The 20,774-nt window shown below is 37.1% G+C and overlaps 1 protein-coding gene across 1 annotated transcript in view; it reads left to right on the top strand.

The window, feature by feature from the left end:
- The window catches only part of LOC107556068 (receptor-type tyrosine-protein phosphatase N2-like), a 213,019-nt gene that overhangs the window by 168,749 nt on the left and 23,496 nt on the right, over positions 1–20,774 (top strand). Inside the window, exons 14-17 of the mRNA XM_016239058.1 lie at positions 4,568–4,780; positions 12,504–12,651; positions 12,941–13,014; positions 19,489–19,566. Of these exons, the coding sequence (XP_016094544.1) occupies positions 4,568–4,780; positions 12,504–12,651; positions 12,941–13,014; positions 19,489–19,566 (513 nt within the window). The remainder of the gene's footprint in view (positions 1–4,567; positions 4,781–12,503; positions 12,652–12,940; positions 13,015–19,488; positions 19,567–20,774) is intronic.

Below are 20,774 nucleotides of genomic sequence, written 5' to 3'. Positions count from 1 at the left end.
CTTTTGGAAGACCAAACAAAGTAGTTTCACTTTCACAACTAAACACACAGCGCCTTCACGACATGGCGGCAGCAACAATACTACAGCGAGAATAAAAGTTACGCCCTCTTTCTTTGCGTGAACATTTGGGCGGCGTTATGCAAATCTTCCTGCATCGTGACATAGACATGTGGGGCCATGTTAGAATGAGCCGTTTTAGGTAGGTGTGGTTAACTCTTAACTTTTATAAAGAATATCTCTTTGGATTTGAGACTTTAGTCTTTGCAACTTTACAGATCTTCTTTATGCACCAAGAGCTTGTAACACTCCAAAGAGAAAGGAAAAATTGAAATCGCATCATATGACCCCTTTAAGACATATGACATTATAGGAAGGTTATAGTTACGTGCATTACTTAAAGTAAAAATATGCTGTTAAAGTAAGAATTTTTTAAGAATTAGACATTAAAGGATCAAATAATTTTTGAGATTGATTTATGAGACTAGGTGCAGGCTGGTAGACTACAGCATGGCGCTAGCAACATCAAAGCGATGGGTTCAACACTAATGAAAACACGCATGATGATGTACACCTTAAATGTGCTGAAAGTCACTTTAGATAAAAGCATTTACCAAATGCATAAAAATGTTAATGTTAAATGTGCTCAAGAACATGCATTCATTCATTTACTTTTAGTTTATTTATTTATACAGCTTTCACTACTCCTTGATGGGGGAATGATCTTCCCAACTTTTCCTGAACAGACAAGTCTCTAGCTACCTTCAAAAAACATCTAAAAGCACGTCCTCAATGAGCATTCAAATCTTCAACTGTTCTTGCACTTTTCTCTGTCATTGGGTTTCACTTTATTTACAGTTCCAGCCTGGTTTTTTTTCTGATCAGTTTTGGAAATTACTTTAGATGAGTATGGTTGGTAAATGATTAAATGCAAATGCTAAATGATTTTGATACTTATTGGTTTACTGATTATAAGAGAAGCAAATGTATGCGTTAATTTGTGCTGGCTGACATGAACATGATTTTATCAGGAAGTGTGCACTACAAGTTGGCACATATTTTTGCAGTTTTACTTATTTTAAGTCAGAATGACTCATGATGATGGACATCAGCTCAGGTATTAATGTTAAGGGTGGACCCCATCCTCTAGTCTGTGACTGGGTTTAAAGCTCTGTGGCCTCTGTTTAGCCCCCACAAGCTTCCCTCCTGGTTTCTCTCACTGGGGAGCTCCATTAGTGAGACGCACTAAACTTCCACCTCCAACCCCCACACTCCCTCACTGACCCTCCTGTCAGCCTCACTCTGCTCTCTCTCTCTTTTTATGTGGGTGCTTTTTAACTGTTGAACATTTGATCTCAGATGGGGTCATATTGTCGTGACTTGCAACTGCTTCAAAAAACCTGTTGTCTGTTCTGTTTCACCAAAGGAAAAAGAGAAATAATCACAATCGGGAACAATGTTTTACTTATTTTAAGTCAGAATGACTCATGATGATGGACATCAGCTCAGGTATTAATGTTAAGGGTGGACCCCATCCTCTAGTCTGTGACTGGGTTTAAAGCTCTGTGGCCTCTGTTTAGCCCCCACAAGCTTCCCTCCTGGTTTCTCTCACTGGGGAGCTCCATTAGTGAGACGCACTAAACTTCCACCTCCAACCCCCACACTCCCTCACTGACCCTCCTGTCAGCCTCACTCTGCTCTCTCTCTCTTTTTATCTGGGTGCTTTTTAACTGTTGAACATTTGATCTCAGATGGGGTCATATTGTCGTGACTTGCAACTGCTTCAAAAAAACCTGTTGTCTGTTCTGTTTCACCAAAGGAAAAAGAGAAATAATCACAATCGGGAACAATGCGCGGAAGGCTTTTCACTCAATAAAAGTGAAGCTTTTAAAATGGCTTTAAAATGTTACACAATGCTGTTGTGTTATACCAAAAAACCTAGATGCTATTTGCCTGAAAATGCACATAGCTGCTTGAAGCTTTTCAGAATGGATTTAATTTCTTGTAAATCGTTTTAAACATTATAGAGTGCATGTAGTCAGAATTGTTTTGTTAACAGTGCTGTAAGCGATGTTAGCCATTTCACTATCTTCCGCCACTGGCTTAGACTGCCCTCCTCCCTTTTCAAAATCCCTCCCCCAAAGATCAATCCTGATTTCACCGAACCAAACAGGCAAAATGACTGACAGGCAGAGAGCATCCCATCGTCTTCTGATTGGCTTAAACAATAGCGTCCTGCAGCCGAATTAATTTTTTCTGTTAACAGACATATTATCTCAGCTCTCCTATTTCAGCTATATCTAGTGCAGACATTTTCTGTGTGCTCTTCCATGAATAATTGCCCACAGCAATTATATGTTGAGAGCCAGGTTAGCAGGGATCTAATGACACATCTGTGAGAGATTTCAGCTTCTACATTGAATCATTCATCTGATATCCTCATAGAGTGACTGATCCTTGGGAAGGTGATTTGAAAAATCACCAGCAAACAGCAAAAGGCTGTTTGTTTTTACTTTTGTTCTTTCAGTCTGCTGCTTTGTTTCATTTGGATGAAGTGATAAATGGTAGATAAAAGCTTGGAATTCTAATTCCTGAATGATGCGAGTGATGTGACGGAAATGTAGTCACTTGTGAATATAGCAGTAAACACAATTTTTTTTGCAGTTCAGGGCTTGCAAAATCACTAGCCCGACGTCCCGGGGCTATTGTGTTTTCCAGTCGGGCTACCAAAATGTTTCACCACCCCGCCCGACGGGCTATCTTGAACAGTGATATAAAATTCCTTCCTTGATTTGCGTTGTTCACTAGCTTGTAGGGTTAAAATGGATCGTAGTTGATCGTTTGCATGTGTTTCTAAGTCTTGCGGATTTAAACATTCAAGTGTTTAAAACATTCACGTGCATTCGGAGCTGCGTGCACTCATTCATAGCGCGCACAGAGAGCCGCGTTTCAAACAATGCGCATACACAGAATTGATTCCTCTTTCGCGTATCCTTGCATCTGAATGAACACATACACAAAAATTATCTCAAAATAACTGTCTCGGCAAGTATTCTCGTAAAAACAGTCGGTTATGTCTTAAATGAACGTAACAGTGGAGAAAGAAATCTCAAGTGCATCATTATATTGGATCCGTGCATTTGCTCTTAAAGGGGCAGCAGCCTATAAATACCTGCTGGTCCATAAGCGCCACCTGCTGTCAGAGAGTGACATTTGCGTCTCATTCACTAAAGCTAAAATCAAACCATTCTGTTTTTGCTTCAAATTTCGAAATTATACAATCTAATTGCAATCTAAATAACATGTATTTATCGTGATTAAAATGCAGTGGTTGCCTCTGATTTTAAATGGAAAAAGCACAGCCAAAGCATTAGTTTGTTTATATGAAGAGATTTATTTTATTTGTATTATTTAATTATTTGATTTGGGATTTGTTTTAAAATTTCAAGTTAGTTTTATTATTTGACATATTTCAATTTCACAAAGAATTGCGCAGTATTTTGTTGAAGACATAATAAAAGGACACCTTTTCATTTATAATGTCTTAAATCTCATTTTGTTAAAAAGAAAAATAGTGAGAAAATTGTATTGTGAAATCGGTATCGCATCGCGAGTTGAGTGAATCGTTACATCCCTATATGCTACTAGTTTTTGCTGTGGTATCAAATAAGTATTCTGTTATTTAAATAATAAAGAACCATATTTTTTTGCTCATCTGCAAAATGACCCGATCTGTTACTCAAAATCTGATATGATAATGCAATATAATCAGAGCCGTGGGTTTTGTGATCCGTTGCACCCCTACTCTCTTGACTTGTTATTTGAAGAAAACTAAAGTTTTTAATCATGATGATTTGTCTGCAGTGAGGTACAGCCGATGTCTTTTTTTTTTCAGGCTACTTAAATTCATTTTGGGCTACTAAAATCTGAAGAATGTCTGCCCGAAGGGCTACCAGCGATTTTGAAATTTTGCGAGCCCTGCAGTTGGTTAATAAATGCAGTGGCTTTGTTCTGAGAGAGAGTTAGATGTATTTTCTAGTCAGTTCCATTGATTTTGTAAATTAATTGCTAAATCAGAATGTTCTTGGTGGCATTTTATTAAGAATTTAGTCATAAACTGTCTAAATATATATGCATGCTTATGATTTATTAAATATGTAAATGTATTATTTTTGAGGATGAACGTTTATCTATGGTCCTTGTGTTTAAATATGACTGGTAGCATATATTATAGTAATTATTTGCTCCACTGGTGGGTCGTGAGTTTATGCAGATGATAGATTTCATCTTGTAGAGCAGACAGTGACGTAATGTGTTGTAGGCTGTATCATGAGATGCAAAGTGGAGATAAACGAAATAGAGTTTATTTGATCCAGAATGCTGATGCGGAATCAGTTTGTATTTATATGATTTTCTTATATAAATACCTTTTATAATATTCTAAGTATAATAACCAGTGCTTTGATGTTGTATTTTGTGTGATTGACCATTTTACTCTTTAGAACAGTTTTATTTTGCCCCAGATAATGTCTTCACAGATAAGACTAATGTTCGTCCACTTTCTCGATAGGATCTCTGTCGTCAGCGCATGGCGGTGCAGACATCAGAGCGTGGAGACCGATCAGAGGCGTTTCACCCATCGCACACGTCACGCATTAACAGCGTGTCCTCACAGTTCAGCGATGGACCGATGCAGAGTCCCTCCACCCGCAGCAGCACATCCTCCTGGAGTGAAGAGCCTTCCCAAACCAACATGGACATCTCCACTGGACACATGATACTGGTAAACAGTTTAATATACTGTGTGCTTATGTGAACTCAGGACAGAGACTATTAAACACAGTGCCTTAAACTACTCACACTCTCCATACACAGCCTGCGTCATTGCAGTCATAATCAGTATGAACATAAATACACTTTATAGATATCCAAACACGTGCCTCTTTCTTTGTTTTTCCTTCACCTCTGTCTCACATCAGTCACTTATTTCAGATTTTGGGTTTGTTTTTGCTCTGAAAGAGACTGCAGGGCTCCATGGACACTGGCTTTTCTGACACAATGGATTGTTTTAATTTCGCCCCAACTTTTGTTTTATTCATGTCAGCACAGCTTCGACAGGAAAGACTGATAGGTGCCTGGTAGCGTTGTGTTCATTACCGAGCAGGGAATCTATCATACATCCAGCAGTGGAGCAAAAGACAGCCACTGAGTTGATTCATTTAGCGTATTGTGTTTTCCTGTAATGGATGTCCCTTACTGAGATTGTTTAAGGTTTTTTTTCAGGAGCTAATGAAACCATGTCCAATACCGAAACCATGTCAATGTTATGATGCATAAATGTGCATTGCGCTCTGAACGGTGCAATAGTTATTACATGTAGTAGTTGATATTTACCAGTTTATCACCATCAGCCGATCAGCAGCGTGTCTTTTATTTTGACAGCTCCCAGACTTTTATTTAGATGCACAGAAACTCCCATTCTTTGTCTTCATTAATTTGCTGTATATATTTAACTGTCCAATTTAATAAATTATTAGACAGTATGTTAAACAAAATAGTAAACAATAAAAAATAGGACTATTATTAGTGCTGCCGAACGCTATTATACTTGTATATCATCAGCATTCAATAAATATGCATTTATGTCATTTAAACAAGTCTTTGAGGATCTAATAAATATTTACTATTTGGTGTTTACTTCCTTTTTAGTCATTTAAATGTTTTTTTATTTGTAAAAAAAAAAATAATTAGTATTTCAGAATCAAGAAGTTGCTGTTTAAATTTTAAATCAGGTTAAACATTTCAGTGAAGTTTATAATCAAATAATAAAAAAAAAAATCCATGTTATTCTTAATTTAGTAAATATTATGTGAAATAAATATGTTTAATTGCAGCATGTTTTAAATATTTAAATTAAATAGTGTGATATCCTATATTGGCTTTATATCGACCATCGGCCACACTGCTCTCAACATCTCAAAAAAAAAATCTAAATTGGTCGATGTGCTACAAAAAACTTCAAAATCACATCTCTAAGCAATGACTGCAATACCAGCTAGTGCAATGTACTATCAGAGGTTACTGCTTGTACTCTATCCATCTCTCAATGGGTGCAATCAAAGATGGGTTGTGATATAATAACTATTCTGATAGCGTAATCCTTCAGTATGTCAGGCTGCTATCAGGCATATGTTTTCATCCTTCCTCAAGGATTTTCATCCTTCCTCAAGGATAAGAGCAAAGCTAGAGAATGCATTCTCCATAGCCGCCACACTGCTCTCAACATCTCCCATGAAAAATCCATATTGGTCGATGTGCTACAAAAAACTTCAAAATCACATCTCTAAGCAATGACTGCAATACCAGCTAGTGCAATGTACTATCAGAGGTTACTGCTTGTACACTATCCATCTCTCAATGGGTGCAATCAAAGATGGGTTGTGATATAATAACTATTCTGATAGCGTAATCCTTCAGTATGTCAGGCTGCTATCAGGCATATGCAAGAGCAAAGCTAGAGAATGCATTCTCCATAGCCCAGCCTCATATGGAGCTGCCCAGACTTATAATGGCCCCCAGTTTTGCCATCATATTTTGATTGACAATCCTACAGCTTTTTTCTTTGGTTTAATATATAGCCTACTATGCATTTGATTTCTCATGAAATATCATGAAAATACAGCTAATTATTTAAATACAATATTACAGATGTTGTTTCTGTACATTTAAATGGGTCAGATATGCATGTCTTTTTGTGCATAAAATGTGAGGCTTAAATCAGATATTATGACGTATCATAGGTTTAATTTTATGCAAAAAACGTTGTCCAAATGTCCAAATTAGGGCTGAAACAATTCCTCGAATACCTTGAGTAACTCGAATACAAAAAATCGTCCATTTACTGTAACGACACACAGAACACCGTGTTTCCCCACAGACCATTATTACTGACACACAACCCGATAAACGCTGGACCAGACCATAGACCATAGACTGTATAAAAACAGGGACCAGACTTTAAAAAAACAGCGCTGGACATATTTAAGACCGTAAATCAATATGGTGGCTAGTTATAATGTCCCTACATTAGCTATGTTTTGTGAAAGACTAAACGCGATTGTGCATAAAAATACCACAGAAAGAAAGTTAGTTAGTATCACACGAAGAGTGACAGTTTTCACCTCTAAAATCAGCATGATTACAAATGTGATTTTATTCAACAGTTCAATAAACAAAAAGGTAATATTATGAGACTTATGTTTTAGACACTATATTGCCTTTTTGCTTTATTTTGCCAACAAAAAAATTCCAAATACAGCCACAGCGCTGTTTTGCGTCTCTGTGCAGCATGACGGCGTTTCGTTCCTGAATGAATCAACCATTTAAATGATTCGGGTTCAATCGCAATGACTCACTTCTTAACAGTGACTTGCTGCCACCTGCTGGCGGTTTTAATTTCACATTTAAAGTATCTTTTTGTTTTAAATTAATTTTAAATATCAGTATTCAATGTTTTATGTTTAAAATAACTAAATATTATTTATGCATTTGTAACTGCAGGTTAAATGCATTCATGTCCCTCTGTGTGGGAAATTCATCCCATGCAGCTTCTGTGTTTCCTCTACAGTGCAAAGATGAATTTTGATACTGATATCATTTGTTTGGTAACAGCCCAAATGTCTTTTATTCTAATTGACTGATTAAATGTAAGAATTTGACTCAAAAGATGATGCACACTTTTAGAAAAAAAGGCTTTATAAAGGTAAAAATGCCCACAAAATGTAAAAATCAATTTAAACTTATTGGAACAGATTAATTTCGATCACTGCTGTGAACTGACCCGCACACAGAATATGAAGGAGATCAAAAACAAGTTTCTCTCTCTCACACACACACACACACACACACACACCAGTACATATAGGGACATTTAAGAGGGTTTATTCTCCAAATAATTCTAATTTCAAGTTGCAGAAAAATGTGTTTAAAAATTGTGCATGATCTCTTGTTCTTGTTCCAAGTTACCTTCCTGTCCACTGATTTTTGCCTCTCATAAAAGCCACAAAGACTTCCAAGAAGACAGTAAAGGCTTATGTCATGCTTGAGCTTTAGTTAGGCTGAAACTTGAAAGTTAAGTTGCACGACGTAAATGCAATGTTTATCTATTTTTATTACTATTATTTTGATTTATGCCTTAGTTTTAGTTTGTACTGTTTACCTTTTTTAAAGTAATGTGAAATAGATTTTTGTATTTTTATTGATTTAATTTTTTATTGATGTATTTGCATTTTGAATGCAATTTGGCAATTAAATACATTAAATGGGTTTAGTTTTCATGGTTATTAATGTATGCAATTTAATAAAAATGTAAATTTTTCTAAAAATGAAAACAAATTAGTTGTTTCTTTTAAGAGATCTATCTTATTATCTCTTGCGTATTTAGTATTGCTCTTTGATAAAGAAAAATTACTTATCCGATTAATCGATGGAATAATCTGTAGAGTACTCGATTACTAAAATAATCGATAGCTACAGCCCTAGTCCAAATACAAAGTATTCAAAAAGCAGTAGACGAAAAGTACCCAGATGACCTACTACTTATGGCGAGATTCTAAAGGGTGCATTCGATGGACACTTTACTATCCCATGAGGCCACAGAAGAGGATTTGTGATTGGCAGTGACACTACTGACGCTGTAGGTCAGCATCACCAGAATTTGGTTCATACTACATAGAGCATACTTTTTTACTGGTTGCGTAGAAAGTCTGAGTAGTATTTACTCAGACAGAATGCGATTTCGGACACACTGTGAGATTTAGCGCAGATATCTGACCTTTTTATTATATATAGCTACTGCAGGATCATGAAGAACTAATTCAGAACCTTGGACAGCGCCACAGTTCACTGCTGTTGCTCCACTGCACTCTGTGTTTATTATTCCACGTGCAGCATGGACATGGTGAAAGATAATGCGGGAGAGAGAGAGAGCTTTTTTTTTTTGAGTTGAGCAACAAGTCCTTGACATGTTCAGTATTAAATGTGTGTGCATTTGAAAGCCATCAATACCCTGTAGTATTTAGTGCTTATTTGACATTGCTTAAAGAAGAGGTGGTGTGTTTTTTTTTCAGTGTGAATGGAGAGAAAAGGTGTCTGCTGTCTGTCAGGGAGAAGTACCTCAGTGATTAAATGGTTGGCTAGTTGCCAAATCCCTCTGTCTCTGATTAAATCATGCATCATCTTGCTAATAGAGGAGGTATTAGAGAAGGCAAATAGAGAGAGTTACTGTTACATATGGTCTCAGAAACACACACACATAGGCAGATGCTCCATCAACCATCTGTAACATAAAAACAAGAAAAACTAAAGGAGAAAATAATGAAAAACTTCTGTCCAGAAGGTCAGATGTATGTTCAAGAAGAGCAAATTGTCCTCATAACAGCCATATGTGGCCACTTACAGTGGCCGTTTGTCCATTCATGGCATTCAGGCAGATGCAGAACTGGAGAAGTAAACTGATTGCTGGGTAATTTGATTCTCTTGTGATATCTAACTTGAAGGATGATAACATTTTAAGCGCAACTGCCTGTCACGGTTTACACTGGTAAAATGGTAGTGGTTTTGTGGAAAAGTGCTTTGGTTAGTTAAGTTAAGTTAGAATAGAGATCAGTAGAGATCATGACTTAGTATGATTGTTGTGCAGGAGATTTTTAATTATTCTTGTGCATTATTATTCATGTATTTACAGTACTGTTCAAACAATTGGAGTAAATTAAGGAAATTAATATAATACTTTTATTCAACAAGGACACATTAAATGGTCCCACTTTATTTTGTGGCCCTGATACCTGTGTACTTACATAGTAACTAGATGTGTACATAGTATTTAACCACAGTGTATACATTGGTGCATAGTATCTACAGCTGTAATGTTTGTGTAACTACACACATGTAACAACCCACTGAATGGTTTGTGTAAGTACAAATGTGTAACAGGACATTGATAACAACACTTTTTTTTCGCTTCACTAAGTACTCGTATAACAGGACATATATAACTACATTTTGTAACAACAATATGTATAAGAGTAATTGGAACAATTTGATCCAAGGGGTGGAGATGGGTAGGTTTAGGGATATGTAAAGTGGGAGGAGTTGGATCTCAAGTTGGTGCACCACTGTAATACCAGTGTACTTACATGGTAACTCCTCAGGAACTGTCCACTTAATATAAAGTGTAACATTTGGGACACCAACCACAATTTATATTTAAAGACTGCTGCTGTGTAACATCAGAGTTATTACATGGTAAATCAATATTAATTTTCTACTTAATATAAAGTAAACCACAATTTATATTTAAAGACTGCTGCTGTGTAACATCAGAGTAATTACATGGTAAATCAATATTAATTTTCTACTTAATATAAAGTATAACACTTTCTTTACCAAAAAGTGCCGTTAGTCCTGTTACACATATGTACTTTCATTACCAAAAAGTGTTGTTACCAATGTCCTGTTACACATTTGTACTTACACAAACCATTCAGTGGGTTGTTACATGTGTGTAGTTACACAAACATTACAGCTGTAGATACTATGTACCAATGTGTACTTACACTGTGGTTACATACTATCACACATCTAGTTACTATGTAAGTACACAGTTATTAGGGCCTCTTAATATAAAGTGAGACCCATTAAATTGATCAAAAGTGAAAAAGACTTTTATAATGTTATAAAACATTTTTATTTCAAATAAGAAATGTGATCTTTCTATTCATCAAAGAATCCTATCCTGGTTTCCACAAAAATATTAAGCAGCACAATGTTTTTAACATTGATAATACAAAATGTTTCTTGAGCACCAAATCAGCATATTAGAGTGATTTATGATGGATCACGTGACACTGATGGCTGGCGTAATGACAGCTAAAAATTCAGCTTCACCAATACAGGAATAAATTATATTTTAAAATATGTTTGAGTATAAAACAGTTTTTTTTTTATCTTACCGACCCCAAACCTAGTACTGTAGCTGTTATGGAAAATTTGAGTAATAGCTGTGCTCTAAAATTATAGCAATGGTATTTGTGTCTTTAAACTAAAAGGAAAGCCTTCAGACACCTAGATTTTCTTTTTTTCTTTTTCCATTTTTTCTCCTCTTTAAGTTAATCTTATTACAGTGGCATTTAATAAGTCTTTTCTCCTTCACCAAATCATTAATTCCATATGAACCATAATGTCTTTAATTAAGCGACTTGTCACACGGTTCATCATCTCTTAAAACAAGGTCTCACACACACATGCCCACTGTTCAGAGGAGTGCAAAATGCTAGTCAAATAAGAAAAAAATACATATAAGAGAATGCATATATAGCAGTGATATTGGTGTACATGAAGATATTGATGTACTATAAATTATATATTTAAAATGTTTTAAAAGGGCACTTTTGGCATGCAGGAATATTGTGTGTCAAAGCCCTCTGAGAGTACGGATTGTTGTCTGTGTACAGGCCAAGAGGATTCTTGACATTAGGTTATGAGTGTGTAATTTGTTTTCACACAATAAACTCATAAAGACACATTCACATGCACAAGGTAAACCCCTTCTTGTGGGTTAACAATGGGAGGCCAGAAATAAGCAGCCAAAAAACAAGACACCAACCGCCAAACAACACTTACGCTCTTACACTCTGGCCAGCAACACAGTCCTCTGAGCTCTCTGTCTGTCTCTCTCTCTTTCTCTCTCTCTCTCTCTCTCTCTCTGTCTCTGTCTCTGTCTCTCCCTCCACTCCCCTTTGTCTCAGTTGAATTCAATTTGGGCTTCTTGGGAAGGCAGCTTAAGCGTAGACAATCTTATCAGCATTTGTGCAAGCAGTGAAAAGGAGTGATTGAAGCAGGCTGAAGAGGCACTGGCGTGCCCAGGCCTTTCAGGAGTCTTAATTGCATGTGTGATTGTCAGGACAAGCCCCCTCCCTGCAACCCCCCTTTCTCTACCTCTCTCTCTCTCTCTCTCTCTCCTCCTTTGTGGTGCGTGTTTAGGATTACTGTCTACGATTCCCGTGCTGAGCGGGTTTGGGCTCTTTTCTGTTTGAAGGTGGATAGGTGAGTGATTGTATTGTTGGATAGAAAGAAAGCACAGAAAGCGATAGGTTGGCCTTGGAGGTAAAGCTGGATTATAGCATACGAATGGAAACTTGCTATGGAGCTTTTTTACTCACCGGATTTAGGGGAGGGACAGAGACTTAATTCAAAAACGTTTGCACGGAAAGGCAAATGGCACATGAAATGCATAAGCACAAGAAATATGGTTCATGCTCTTGTATACGTTGTATAAACAACAAATGTAACCCTGCATTGAACTGAAATCCTCTGCTATATATGTGCGCCATTCTTTTATATGCTGTCTGGGCTGGAATGCATGTTACAGGAAATATTTTATTCTCTATAACATCATTAGGACCTTTCATGCAACTTTTGTCTCTATGTCTTTCTCCCATGTGCAGTCGTATATGGAGGATCACCTGCAGAATAAAGATCGTTTGGATAAGGAGTGGGAGGCTCTCTGTAGTTACCAGGCTGAGCCAGCAGCATGTGCGGTGGGTCAGGAGGAACAGAATGTCCAGCGCAACCGCCCACATGGCGTCCTTGTGTGTGAGTGCTTCGCAAATTGTATCTGCCTCGAGTTAATTTGTATTTGTCTCTATGCCATAGGACGGCAGCACAGCCTGTCACAGGCTAATATGTTCTGTTTTGATTAATTAAAAAGTCAGGGGCCTCTTCTAATCATACACTGATCAGAACTTTGTATCTTTTTCATTTTTATAAAAACGTGCATTCTCTACTAAAGGATTGATCACATGTTTAAGAGAAGTGTGTTATTGAATTGTTGATGCTCTAGTAGTTACGTCATCATCGGCCTGCCTGTCTCTGAATACTGTAGATGATCACTCCAGGGTCATGCTGAAGCCGGAGAATAACCAATCCAGATCTGATTACATCAACGCCAGTCCCATTGTAAGTAGCCACACTCGTTATTTACATATTTAAGCATCATGTCCATTAATGGGAGTGAAAACACCTCTCACAGGTTGTTCACATTACTCTTTTTGAAATACAGTGTTTATGTCTGTTTGTGCCAATTGTTTGGACTATGCCAGGTCTATTTTAACCTCTCCTTTGAAATTCGAGGCTTGCTGTTATATTTTATTTATTTGCTCATAGACATGTTCCTCCTTTCTGCTTCCCTTCTTTACTCTGTTGATCAACACTGACCTTTCTCAGACTGTTAAATATGCTCTTTTATGTATATGTAGAAGCACAGAGACTGAGAAAACGCAAAGTACAGTGTTTATGTCTGTTTGTGCCAATTGTTTGGACTATGCCAGGTCTATTTTAACCTCTCCTTTGAAATTGGAGGCTTGCTGTTATATTTTATTTATTTGCTCATAGACATGTTCCTCCTTTCTGCTTCCCTTCTTTACTCTGTTGATCAACACTGACCTTTCTCAGACTGTTAAATATGCTCTTTTATGTATATGTAGAAGCACAGAGACTGAGAAAACGCAAAGAAAAAAAAACTCATGAAAGTAGGTTCAAATAGTCAATCATTCATTTCTAGAACAAAAATAAGGCTTGTCTATCAATGTAAGCTTTTTATGTGCGTAACATAAGACACAGAGCACATGAAGAATGCTTTAAAAACAAACACAGTGATTTCATCTCTATCACAGACACAATAATTTTTGTTTTGGCCCCTTAATCAGTACATACACATAATGTTAATCAGTGTAATACCTGTGCAGCAATATCACACTGAGAAAGTCAAACTGAGTCATATTTACATGCTGTTATTTTTGAACTCCAACTCGTCAAAAGATGAAACAAAAGGCACAAGAGAGTCAGCCCTCCCTCCTCGAGCGTTTCGCGCTGAAGTCGGGGTTGGGTGCACTGATCTGCTGGTGCAGAGACAAATGCATGGAGGCGCGGTAATTAAAGCGCAGCAGGGATTTGGCAATGTGTGTTTCAAAAACTGTGATAATTATGTCTGTCAATGTTTGTAGCTTCTTTCTCATTAGCTGCAAGAAAGAAAAAGGCCTCAAAGTAAATCATTTGTGATATTTTTCAACCTCACACCAACACCCTTTCTTTTGGATTTGGTGACTGTTTGGGGTTATGCTCTGGATCTGGAGTTATGCTCTGGATCTCTATTTCTCTATCTTTCAGTCATACAAACACAAAAAAGGTATGAGTAGTGCAGATAAAGCTTTTTGGATTATATTTAGAAACGCTTCATTCCTTTCAGTAATACTGACTAAATTAAACCAGGTGAACAATATTACATTCTTTGTTTTGTTCCATCAATCTTGACTCCTAATAATTTTGTTTTGCTATAAATAATATTTCACATATCAAGGTAATGTATCATGTGAACAAATCATACTTTGCCCTAATCTTCTTCTTTCTTAGATTTTTTTCCCTTACTGAGCATCAGAGGATGCTGAATTTACTGATAAACTGCTAAAACTCTCTGATCTCTTAAAGTAATTAGACTTTAAGATTATGATAATTTCTGAGTGTGAAATGACAGATCGACTATAATAACACCCTTTATAGAGAGCGGGTAGTCAAAAAACAAGTTCATATAGACTGCCGGCATTAGCCAGCTTGTGTATATATAATTGTTCTACCCTTAAATTGCTCTTGCCAACAATTAAGGTTGTGCAAAGCAATTATATCCATTTTCTGCCATGCTAATGGGTGTGCGTGTCATTCACTGTAACCATGGGGTTTGAATCTGTCTCTCTCATTCAGTGGTGTTTGATCTTTTTGTGAAGCTATTGAGAAATTAGTGCAGAAGTACTGAACCATGCAATTACTTTAGCAAAAGTTTTGAAAGGCTTTGTGATCGGCTTTTGTGCTTTAAAGTCATATGTACTCCCAAACGCACTCACAAAGACAGACATGCACACTATCAAGCACACACTCACACAGACAGCTGTAGCATTTGATCAATGTGGTGAAATATTCATCAAATCAGAACTTTTTGGATGTGAAAAATGGCCACATTTATCAGAAGGACTATACTTTTTAAATGACCTTAGCTTGAAGCTTCAAGGACACACACATACACATACACATACACATGAAAGAGCAGCAGAAATTCTAGAAGTGTTTGGAGCTTGTGTTACAGTCTCGTCCACTCTCTCCTTCCTTCATTTAATAAGCCCAGGTCTGGCACCCTAACAAGACTGCATACCTTACCCCCTTACAGCAAACACGCTTTTGTTACAGCTCAAAATTAGCACATTCCAATCTGATGACAGCTTTCACTTCTTTTTGTAAGGAGGCATTTCATTTCAGGTCAGGAGGATGTTCTCTGGTAATGCATGAGTGCGGACAGGATGTTGTAATCAGTGATTAATTTTTTATTTTTATTTTTTGCTTCTTTTTTTCTTTTAGACCTGAAGAATAATGTGTTGATGTTCTTTGTGGACTAATGGTCAGAGTGAAAGACCAGATGCCATACATCAGACACAGATAATAAGAGCTAAATTCTGAATTGTGGTCATCACAGCTTGTAGACACGGATTAATAAATAAGAATTGATCAATAGCATGCCCCATTCTGACCATTCTCCTGTACTGCATAAATCAGTAATTGCCAATTGAGTTTACGTGTACCCAAGAATATATGTGTGAATTCTTGGGCTTGTTTTCTATCTACAGTAGATTCAAGATTAGCTTTTTATTTGGCAAATACACAGTTACATACAGAATACAACCTGCAGTGAAATGTAAATCTGATTTGCTCCAAAGACTGTGCATAAAATATATAAAGATAAACAGAGAAAAAATTACGAAAAACAAAAGTAAACATGAAGCAAAGACGGTATACATCAAAACTGACAAAACAATGAAAAGTATACATTTTTTATGTTAATGTTATATTGTTAACGTGGGGAAGTTGTGGCCTAATGGTTAGAGAGTCGGACTCGTAACCCAAAGGTTGCGGGTTCGAGTCTCGTACCGGCAGGGATTGTTGGTGGGGGGAGTGAATGTACAGTGCTCTCTCCCACCTTCAGTACCATGACTGAGGTGCCCTTGAGCAAGGCACCGAACCCCCAACTGCTCCCCGGGCGCCGCAGCAAAAAAATAGCTGCCCACTGCTCTGGGTGTGTGTTCACGGTGTGTGTGTGTGTGTGTGTGTTCACTGCTGTGTGTGTGCACTTTGGATGGGATAAATGCAGAGCACTAATTCCAAGTATGGGTCACCATACTTGGCCACATGTCACATCACTTATTATTACATTAAATTTGTAATAATGCAAAATTAAATTCAGTATGATATTATTTAAAAAATAGTAATAAGGTAATATGAAGTATTAGTATGAACAGAACAGAATGTTAAATCTAAGAATGTTCTTCATTTGGTAAAATCTAAATTAATTGGTTTTATGCAAGTCAAAAACGTATCAATGTAAATACATGGGGTTATACAAAACTACATTTAAGGGTTAGATCAGGTAGAGACAGCTCCTTATGGTAACAATTAAAGATACCACTTTTAACAGTGAACACATTCTGGTTTGTGTCAGTGAAGAGATACTTGAGTCTTACTGATGGAAAAAAGCTGACATAGTTTGACAGTTTGCAAACCTATTAGATTAAATAAGTTAAAAGAGGTGGATTGTCCCTTTGTGGCGGTTTAAAATCTACTGTTGCTTATTATGGTTTTGCTGCTGATTAGCTGAAGTGCTGGTGAAGCTCTTGCCTGTCATTATTTAATCGTGGCTGGTGCATTATGAATGTCATAGTCCATATCCATATCAAGTTTTTTTTTTCTTTCCATCATTAGCTTTTTTTCCATCAGAACAGCTTTCACTCAGACAGACACACAATTACACGCAGACACCCTCCTCCGGCCACTGAGCTTCTCATCAATAAATGCGTTTGATTAGAGAGATGCCTTGCTTTACTCCCAGAGCCGGCTTTAATCAGAGGTATTAAAGAATGCACATGCTCGGAGAGGACAGACAGGGGAGAGAGAGGAAGAAGGGGTGACTGGAGATGTTAGAACGATATAGAAATGGAAGAGAGAGTGGATGTGGAGTAGATAAAAATGAGACAGACAGGAGAGAGGGGTCTGGAGAGGGGAGGTGGTCGTGAGAGAGACAACTCTGCTCTCATTAGTGACAGACCTCTGTGCCTTCTCCTTATTTGATTTGCTTTTCCTTTTTTTTCTCTCAAGCTTTTTAACTCCAAACAGAAATCGTGGACATTCTGTTTCTCTTGGCAGCAAGTTTGTTTACCCCTTCCCCAAAGATCGGAGTTACTGTGTATTTAATTAATGACTCTGAACTGCTTCTTATTAAATTTGAAGTTGGATTAGAAATGGCTTGACTGGTCTGATGTCATTTGCTTTATAATGCTTAATTCTTTATATAATAATTCTATGCATTTTCTTTATAGTATGCATAATTTTTTACTTTTATTATTATAATTATTATTATTATTAAAACCCTTATTGCTCCATTGTTTTCATTTTTAGACTTTTTTAATTATAATTATATTTTGTATTATATAGAAATGACATTTGTTAAACTAAAATATATACCTGTTTTATTGCTCTATTGTTTTCATTCAGTTTCATGTAGTTATATTTGTTGTAGTTTAATATTAAATTATTAATTTCTGTATTATAGTAGCACAATACTATATACAGTACCAAAATAGCATTATGCAGTAAACTTTTTTTGCTTCATTATTCGAATTAACATTTATTTAACTTTAATTATATTTTTATTATTTAATTTAGCGTTATGATAATGTATTTTAAATTAGATTATGAGTTTTTGTATTATTATGAATCTCGGATCTCGTTCCTTTGATGGGGGGGGGGCACCGGAAGTGAAGGTCCCTGACACCGGAACGGACCGAAGCAAGCCGCGCCAGAGCAGAATGACAACAGTTCTTGAGAGGAACATGTCGCGTGTTTTATTCGTGCTGCTGGGATGATTTGCGTCTTCAGAGGTCGTTTCGAGGCATCGCAGAGGTAAGACGCTGGCATCCGCGCGGTTGGATAGTGTTCACGGTGTGTGTGTGTGTGTGTGTGTTCACTGCTGTGTGTGTGCACTTTGGATGGGATAAATGCAGAGCACTAATTCCAAGTATGGGTCACCATACTTGGCCACATGTCACATCACTTATTATTACATTAAATTTGTAATAATGCAAAATTAAATTCAGTATGATATTATTTAAAAAATAGTAATAAGGTAATATGAAGTATTAGTATGAACAGAACAGAATGTTAAATCTAAGAATGTTCTTCATTTGGTAAAATCTAAATTAATTGGTTTTATGCAAGTCAAAAACGTATCAATGTAAATACATGGGGTTATACAAAACTACATTTAAGGGTTAGATCAGGTAGAGACAGCTCCTTATGGTAACAATTAAAGATACCACTTTTAACAGTGAACACATTCTGGTTTGTGTCAGTGAAGAGATACTTGAGTCTTACTGATGGAAAAAAGCTGACATAGTTTGACAGTTTGCAAACCTATTAGATTAAATAAGTTAAAAGAGGTGGATTGTCCCTTTGTGGCGGTTTAAAATCTACTGTTGCTTATTATGGTTTTGCTGCTGATTAGCTGAAGTGCTGGTGAAGCTCTTGCCTGTCATTATTTAATCGTGGCTGGTGCATTATGAATGTCATAGTCCATATCCATATCAAGTTTTTTTTTTCTTTCCATCATTAGCTTTTTTTTCATCAGAACAGCTTTCACTCAGACAGACACACAATTACACGCAGACACCCTCCTCCGGCCACTGAGCTTCTCATCAATAAATGCGTTTGATTAGAGAGATGCCTTGCTTTACTCCCAGAGCCGGCTTTAATCAGAGGTATTAAAGAATGCACATGCTCAGAGAGGACAGACAGGGGAGAGAGAGGAAGAAGGGGTTACTGGAGATGTTAGAACGATATAGAAATGGAAGAGAGAGTGGATGTGGATTAGATAAAAATGAGACAGACAGGAGAGAGGGGTCTGGAGAGGGGAGGTGGTCGTGAGAGAGACAACTCTGCTCTCATTAGTGACAGACCTCTGTGCCTTCTCCTTATTTGATTTGCTTTTCCTTTTTTTTCTCTCAAGCTTTTTAACTCCAAACAGAAATCGTGGACATTCTGTTTCTCTTGGCAGCAAGTTTGTTTACCCCTTCCCCAAAGATCGGAGCGGTCCGAAGAAATGCTCAGTAAGCAAATAAATAAGATAAATGAAACAGTGCAGTTTACATAGAGGCTTCATGTCAGAGGAGAGCACCATAGAAACTTGCGTCCTTTCCAACATGCAGCTATATTGTTTTTGATCTTGTGTAGAGTAGATATATTGTATCAACAGACTGCTAAGTGTTTAATTTTCAGTATTAATTGAAAATGTTAGTTTCATGAATATTCATGAAATATTTACTCTGTCTTTCCACTTTTAAGATGGACCATGACCCCCGAAACCCAGCCTATATCAGCGCTCAAGGTCCTCTTCCCTCCACAGTGGCAGACTTCTGGCAGGTAAGATACTCAGTGTTGTCCACGTCTAATCCATATGGATAAAACTCAAGTGCAAGAATGAAAATGTTAGGTTTAGTAATGATTCAATATTCAAAACCACTATTCTGAGTAGATAGATGCTTTTTACCATTTTAGACTTAGGCAAACCCATTAGCAAGAATTGCTTTTGCGTTCATATTGGTTTCAATATCTATCTGTAAAAGCAAATTGAGAACTTGAAATATATTGTGAAAGCATCTGTGCACCATATGAACTCTCAAATAAGGCAAAACTGGGCCTATTTTGGTAATGTTAAGGGCAAAAAGGACACTTTCCATCTGCACTCAGAAAGCTGCTTCACGAACATCACCATATTACCTTAATTAGGAGAGCCAAAGGTCCCATAAGGTTTGGGATTCCTCACTGCACAGCGTCAGTGCTGAAAATACAAGTGAGGATCTAGGGGCGTATTACAGAAAGTTTCTTATCTTAGGTCTTAACTTAAGATGTGATATGTTAAATTAGGATTTTTCCGAAATTCGTATTACAGAAGCAAATCTTAACTTTATTTGGGATTCTTATCCTATCTTACAAAATCGTATCTTATTTCTAGTTAGGAAATCTTAAATTGCATTATCAAGCTCAACAATCCACTCTCAGGTCTGTTACCAAGCAACCAGGGGCGTGTCTACGTGGTGGCCAGGGGTGGCACCGGCCCCCCCCCTGAAATTTGGCTGGCCACCCCAGGTGCCCCCCCCTATCAGATGTCTTGCGATAGGCTTGTTTTTAGTAAATTTCCAACTGCATCTGGCAGTGGCAGTTCCTGGCATGTGTAGGCAGCTGCCTAGGGCCGCTTTCTTCTCTTCTGTATACTTAATTTTAGGCGGTTTCTATAGTGTGATCTTAATGACAATGTCGAGAGCGCATAATGTTACGCGATCCATGTGCGCGAGGACAAATCTCTCCACTCCCAAGCGGATTTCCTTCACTCACACAAAACTGGACGTGTGCTTTTAAATATTGTTCTTTTATGAATTGGCTGTGCTCTCGCTCAGATATTGCGTGTACACACTCAAACGTTGTCTTCGCATCATTAAAGACAAAGAGCTTTTTTTCTAATTCAGGTGAGGAGTAGGCTTACCTCACTAAATGGAAGCATGCTGATTATAGTCAGCCTTCTCTAGTTAATTATTTTATTAATAGCCTACTTATTTTAGTTAAGTGCTTAA

The sequence above is a fragment of the Sinocyclocheilus grahami genome, unplaced genomic scaffold (assembly GCF_001515645.1).
Source record: "Sinocyclocheilus grahami isolate Dianchi unplaced genomic scaffold, SAMN03320097.WGS_v1.1 scaffold554.1, whole genome shotgun sequence".
Taxonomy (NCBI): Eukaryota; Metazoa; Chordata; class Actinopteri; order Cypriniformes; family Cyprinidae; genus Sinocyclocheilus; species Sinocyclocheilus grahami.
The sequence above is the reverse complement of the archived record's forward strand: the minus strand, read 5'-3'. Positions and strand labels throughout refer to the sequence as shown.